Raw genomic sequence first — 6,636 nt, forward strand, 5'->3', positions numbered from 1 at the left:
TTTTGACATGAAGAAAAGGAATAATTCATTCTCATTGTCCTCGCCTTCCTTCACCTGAGAAACGTATCAGTCTCCGTCATACTTGATTGCCACAAACCCTAAACTTACATTTTCTGACCATATCTAGTCTGAAACAAATTGCTACAAATGAAACCAAGTTCACTCAAATTAAAGTTTACGTACAAAAGTACAGATCCGTTACCAAATATGACAGGTACGTTACCAAATAAACAGATACGTTATTTCATGTTTATATATCACATTACCGTATCATTAGTATAACAAACATTCTAACAATATCTGGCTATAAAATGTATTTGAATTAGTCGATGTAACAGTATTTTTATTAGTTTTACACTAAATATTAGAGTTAACGGTACATCTTTCATCAAACAGATACGTGATCTTTTATACCAGATACGTTACTATTTTGATATGTGATTTATACATTTAACAATTAATTATATACCTAATAGCTTAATCAATACAGCTAACTAGTGTTAGAAATCACGTGATTATTATCAGAAATGTATATATATGTTACTATGTACAGGTATATACTAAAGGAAAGTAAAGGTTTTTCTTATTTCGAGTTTCCCAACACTGGCAACACAACGAATCTTCCCGCTTGTAAACTATTGACAAACTCTCGGACACTTGCCACGTGGTTAAGCTAATTTCGAATGTTTTATGACAAGCGTGAGAATTTCTGTCGATATGGGTATTTTTCCATAACGTATCTGTCGGTAACGTACTGACCGACACTAACCCCTCTCATCATTTAAATGACACCGTGTGACTTGTCGACCAAACCACAAACATTGTAACACTTAGTATTATATACTTTTCAAACTGTGATGTGAATTTATCTCTGTGGGAAAGTGGCATCTTAGGTAATCAAGTACATAGTAGTAACGTATCTGTTGATGTCGTTGCGTAACATGTATATTTTCAAGATTAGATCGCACCTGTCCATTTAATTGTTAATGGATGTGTCCTTGTCATAAAGGTAAAAGTTAGTATACATATTAAAGTTCATTATCACGAAAAAAACGTGGACATTTGATAATACATTAATTGTGTACATGATTTTATTTGTTTGTAACGTATCTGCCAGCATAGTTTGTGACAATGATAAAATGAGTTATATAAAAAATATCTAAGCATTTTGTGTGCCAATACTTGTCTATTCTCATTGCGTATGCTAATATCTATGATATGATAGAAAAAAATGTAACATTTACCCATTTCCTTAGTCACAGTTGATTTGTGAAATACATTAAAGCTTAAGAGGACAGTCGAAATTCGTTACGAGAGCCATATTTAATGTGATAATGAGAAAAATCTTAATTGGTCAAAGGAACAACACTTGATTATTTTCGAAGATCAATCAATATAGTTTACGTGTGAAACAAACATTATATACAAACATGGTTTTTAAGTCCCGATATTGATAGAGGACACTTAATAATGGAATTTGTACATTTAGTGGAGAATGAACGATAAATAAATCTTAGACTCATATCAGTATGTGGAACAGAAGTAAAAATAATTAAATAAGTGTTTGGTGTCTAGTAGTAGCTGGTGGCTACACATTATACCCACCCTAACACATATGGTAAAGTTACTTTACTGAGTATGCCACTCCAACTATAGCACTTAAAATAACAAATACTGACTTTATAAAAGACCTGTTAATCCAAACTTTAAATACAAACACTGCCCGACAACTGGTAATTCAGTCAAAATCAATCCAAAATAAATAAATGCATAACATCAACACATATCAATATCAAAACTCCTGAATATTCATGAAACAGAGAAATATTCTTTGATCTACTGTACAGACAACACACACTTTAAAATTTTTTATCAAAACATGATCAAGTATCTAATGTAAAATGTGAATTTGACTGCCAATATTGAACCATTAAGATGCCTTGTAAAGTTGCCTGCAGGAACAACTGAATACATAACGGCAAAGAAACGTAGAGCAAAAGCTATGTCAGGGTCTTATATCACACACACAAGGTGTAGTATACAGTGGAAATAGTATCAAAAATCATGTAAGTCTAAAATTATTATTAAAATTGAATCTAATTAAACCAAAATAAACAAAAATGTTTTTAAATAACCCATTACACTTACTGTGTCATTGGAACAAGACTCATGGTGTTGATTTTGTCCTCCAGATAAAATCTAACTACACTAACAATATAAACGTAGTCCTGTCTGGTATATATATTACAGTACTTGTTACCCACTACATCCCTGAAGTCCAGACCAACAACTGTCTCAGAATTGAAATAGAAAGCAGACTGCACCAAGGTCTTTTCTATCAAGCATGTGATGTAGGCAATAAATTATTTACATAAACAAAACATTATTGGATGTAAACAGGCCAAACAGATAAAATATATGTATTTCTACACCTAAAATTATAGTGATACTATCAAACATTAAAGCTATTTCCGTAGTCCAACAACTATGTCATTTTTGATAATTATCTAGCCTAACAACGATGTCATTTTTGACATGATAGATCTGTATCATGGGAATTACTGATACTTTTTTTTTTTTTTGTTCCAGTGTAGATTTCTATATTTACAGGTAATGTGATATACACTCGATTTCGTGATAGTGTTTGTGATATGATCGATATTGATTTATTGATATCAATTAGCACTATTATTTATACCTATGTCATGTGCATGTCAGATAGATACCAATAAACAATATAGGGACAAGATTACACTGTATGTCGCCCTAGAACTATCCAGGCAGTTAAGTAATATTGATTTTACTCGCCACAATGTTTAATTAACCATAATTTTAGCATGAAAGCTTGTTTGCTGGATTCTAAAATAAATAGATGGATGTCACAGTGCATAAGTTAGGTCAGACTATGAGTGAAATATAAATTACATTTAGTTAATAAAAATACGAAATATGAAAATTGATTGTGTGTTTTGATATTGATGAAATAACATAATTCACTCTGGGCTCACACTAACTTTCCAGTTTGCTTAGCAAAAGTTGCGAAAGTTTTTTTTTTTTTTTTCTTTAGCAAATAAGAATTTCATTTAGCAAATTGTACATTCACAGCATTCCATAATGAAAAACATTAAATTACTAAGGAGCATCAAATAATGTTTTTTAATGCATCAAGTGAAAAATAACTGGTACACATACAAAAGATCCTGATTATTCATTAATCATACTCCTTTGTGCGTATTGTAATTGACATCCCTTCAACATTAAAATATATATGGCACAGTAACTGATTAATTCATCAACTGTTTTAGACTTGCTATGAAAGTTATGAGACTGAAAAAATTATGTTTGAAGCTTGTGTCTGCGTGATTGGATATCGGGTGTGTGAAGAAAAACTTTAGCATTTTTGGAAATTAGGATGAATTTATTTTAGCAATTAGCCAGATCGATTCGTTATAAACGAAAATATGAATGGGTAGCGTGAGCCCAGTCACTATTTCCTTTTTGAACATGCAGTCACTATAAAATCACATACAGTCAAACCTGTCTTAGTGACCACCTCTGTTTAAAAACCAGCTGCTTAATAAGACCATTTCTTTGGGACCCAAATGGTCAATTCCAACACATTTGATTCTGGTGGTTTTTTAACTCCTGACTTAGAGGTGGAGAGTTACTGGTAATGTTGGAATACCTAAAGTACTCTGCCATCTCAAAAATGAACAGGAAAATAGAGACTAGCATGATGTTATTGAACAGTATTGATACCAATAAGAAAATACAGAGCATTTTAAATGTTCCTGTTTTACTGATAACAGCTGTAACAAAGATTATGAATAACGTCAGCTCTTTATGAATAATGATCTACGTCTGGTGAAGCAAAAATGCATACACTTTGGTCAAGTAAGTTTAATACAGGACTTGAGAAACTTTTAAACTACTGGATCAAACACATTTATGAGCTTAGTTTTTCATATATTCCAATGTACAGTGTACATGTACAAGATGTAATTCTGAATATATGTTATTCTATCAAATCTTGAAATCATATCAATATTAGATTTATTGGAATCATAAATTAGGTATAAATGACATCACCCATGTGATAATATTAATGCGAATATTATTATTGTATTATTTGTGTATATAGCGCTAATGATAAATAATACAAATGTACATATACCAGTCATGCAGTTAATAATTGCAAAAATGCATTTTATTAAGGTTATGTCATATGGAAATAATGGTTTACACGTATGATCATAAAAACAAAAACTTTCCATTCAATGTGAATGGGGTTTAAACAGTGTTTAATCGATTTTTAAAACTGTCAAGATATGTTATGTATTCCATTTCAAATCATTTAAGTAGATTAATCTCTGGATGTTCGAGTCTAAATGAAAACTTGAGACGTTATCACAGCGCCATATGTGTGTATTGAGTTGTTCTATAGCTTACAATACATATCTACTCAGACAGCAGCCTGAAGCAAATTTAATTAACAAATTGTATTGTTGCTAGATCGTGTTTAGTCAACAACCACAATCGTCAAAAAGCACCATTTCACTTCACAAAAAATGGATACCAAGGTTACAGTACAGTTTCTCTACCTTTATCATCTCAAATGAACCACAAGTGAAGATGGATCTAATTTATATAGCACTAGGTACCATACTCTCACAACAGATCGGATCAAAGAAAATGTCGGACATCAACAGATTTGATCTTACCCTGTGTGAACGTGACTCATGTTGCTGTGTTATTCCGAGTCAACCGACGTCTTTCAGAAGAATGGACAGTCCCTTAGTTGGTAAACTCCTCCTGGTATGCGTTTTTTCAGTCCGCCATCACTGCAGAATTCTGTACTATATTTAAATATGTATGTAACAGGAGCAACCAAAACAACATTTATTCAACAATCTCGTCGCCGGGGAAGGTCACGTGATCAAACACACGAACCTATCGTTCGGAAGTGGGGGACGTTTAGTATGATTACCCATGATAAATCTAGAGAGTAATTGTTCGGGGTCGTCGAGCAAGTGCGCGCTGTATTAATTTTAAAGCCGAAGACGGAGATAGCGTCAATTATTCCGGAAAATTGTCAGAAATAATGGTTTATTAGGAAAGCAGAAACACATATATATATTTAACCATATATACGCTGCATGAGGAAAGTGACAGTGAATTTACTTGCAAAATTTCCTTTTGACTTTTAATTACGAGGATAATTAAAAGATATATTGCTAACACATTCAATCTTCATAAAATCATAAACATATTATATATACTGCAGTATATATAAAGATGAATGTTCAAATCAGAAACAAATTATTATTTTTGGAACGTTGGGAAAATTGGGAGAAAAAAACCTCGTTATTGCTTTAGTCTATTACAGTGTTATACTATCTAAATCTCTGCCTAATACATTTGTAACTAATGTCATAACTTTTGTTATACTCCTTATCGATATTCATATCAAATATTTTACATTCCCAGAAATTCGGCACTTGTACCTACATCGGAAATAGTGATATATTGAGATTTAACAAAAATAGAGTGTGTTATTGACTTAAACATGTGGGTTTTTTTCAGTAACATATTAAAGGATTTGTGCAGGCAAATTTTATTATTTTTTTTTTGATAATACGTCAGGATATTGCTTTAGATGAATGAAAAATCAAGTCCCAAACAACGAATCGTCTAGCTTTTAGCGCTATCGGTAAGCATAGTAATATATATGTATACAGCATATATACGTATACGTTAGATCTACAATATGAGTTTTTCGAATAAATGGTTATTCAAGCTTTATGATGTAGATATTTTCTGTTTCAAAACATTCCATTTACACCATTTCAAACATTCAAACAAGTATATATCTAACTTTAGATTAGATAATCAGCCCACTTTGATAACGATATCAAAATGATGTTCGGATCAGTCTGGACTGAGATTTAGATAGAATATTAATATAATGTAAATTTCTGTGTAATAGAAAACAGTATAATGTAACACTATCTTTTTACGAGTAAAATCACAAAAATAAGCATGAATATACATATAATGCGTGTTTTTATTTCAAACTTCTGCTATAACGATGCAAACACGGCATAGTTTTTGAGTAAATATAAAATGTGGACGGTTGTCAGTTATGTGATATTGGAGTAGCAGTACAGGCCCCGGCACCATCAAACTATTCTCAGACAGATTTTTTACTCAAGTATATGATTTAACATAGACTTGAGTAAAAAATCTGTCTGAGAAAGTTTTATGGTGCCGAGCCCCGATCTTATACCGAAAATAATATGTATATCTACATTGTTGCCTTTGAAACTTTATCCATAACGTTTACTAAAAAGCAGACATACAACAATGATATTTCTGATATATGATTTTAGATACAGTATAAGTGTAGATTTAAAAAAAAATCATTATTTTAAAATTATACTAATCCTTAAAATAGCCTATTCATTGTCGATTCTTTTGTATATCATACCGAGATTTAAATAGTGTGATATATACATGCTTAGTGATATTTAAATAAGTATATTTAGTGTGGTAATACTGTAACACTTCTTGTATGACTATACATGTAGATTCAAAACAGTGAAAATACATGCTTAGAATTCTTACTAATACCTTAGA

The 6,636-nt window shown here is 31.3% G+C and overlaps 1 protein-coding gene across 10 annotated transcripts in view; it reads right to left on the reverse strand.

The window, feature by feature from the left end:
• LOC138309474 (glutamate-rich protein 3-like) overlaps positions 1 to 4,942 on the reverse strand; it is a 71,842-nt gene extending 66,900 nt beyond the window's left edge. For 3 of the 10 annotated variants that reach the window (XM_069250675.1, XM_069250678.1, XM_069250679.1), the window contains exon 1: positions 2,149 to 2,285. In XM_069250675.1, the coding sequence (XP_069106776.1) occupies positions 2,149 to 2,171 (23 nt within the window). In that variant the 5' untranslated portion in view covers positions 2,172 to 2,285. Of the gene's footprint in view, positions 1 to 2,148; positions 2,293 to 4,721 lie in introns of those variants that run through there. The other 7 variants (XR_011206283.1, XR_011206284.1, XM_069250676.1 and 4 more) reach the window with 4 other exon arrangements.
• Between the last annotated feature and the right edge of the window lie 1,694 nt (positions 4,943 to 6,636).

The sequence above is a fragment of the Argopecten irradians genome, chromosome 15 (genome assembly GCF_041381155.1).
Source record: "Argopecten irradians isolate NY chromosome 15, Ai_NY, whole genome shotgun sequence".
NCBI classification, from domain to species: domain Eukaryota; kingdom Metazoa; phylum Mollusca; class Bivalvia; order Pectinida; family Pectinidae; genus Argopecten; species Argopecten irradians.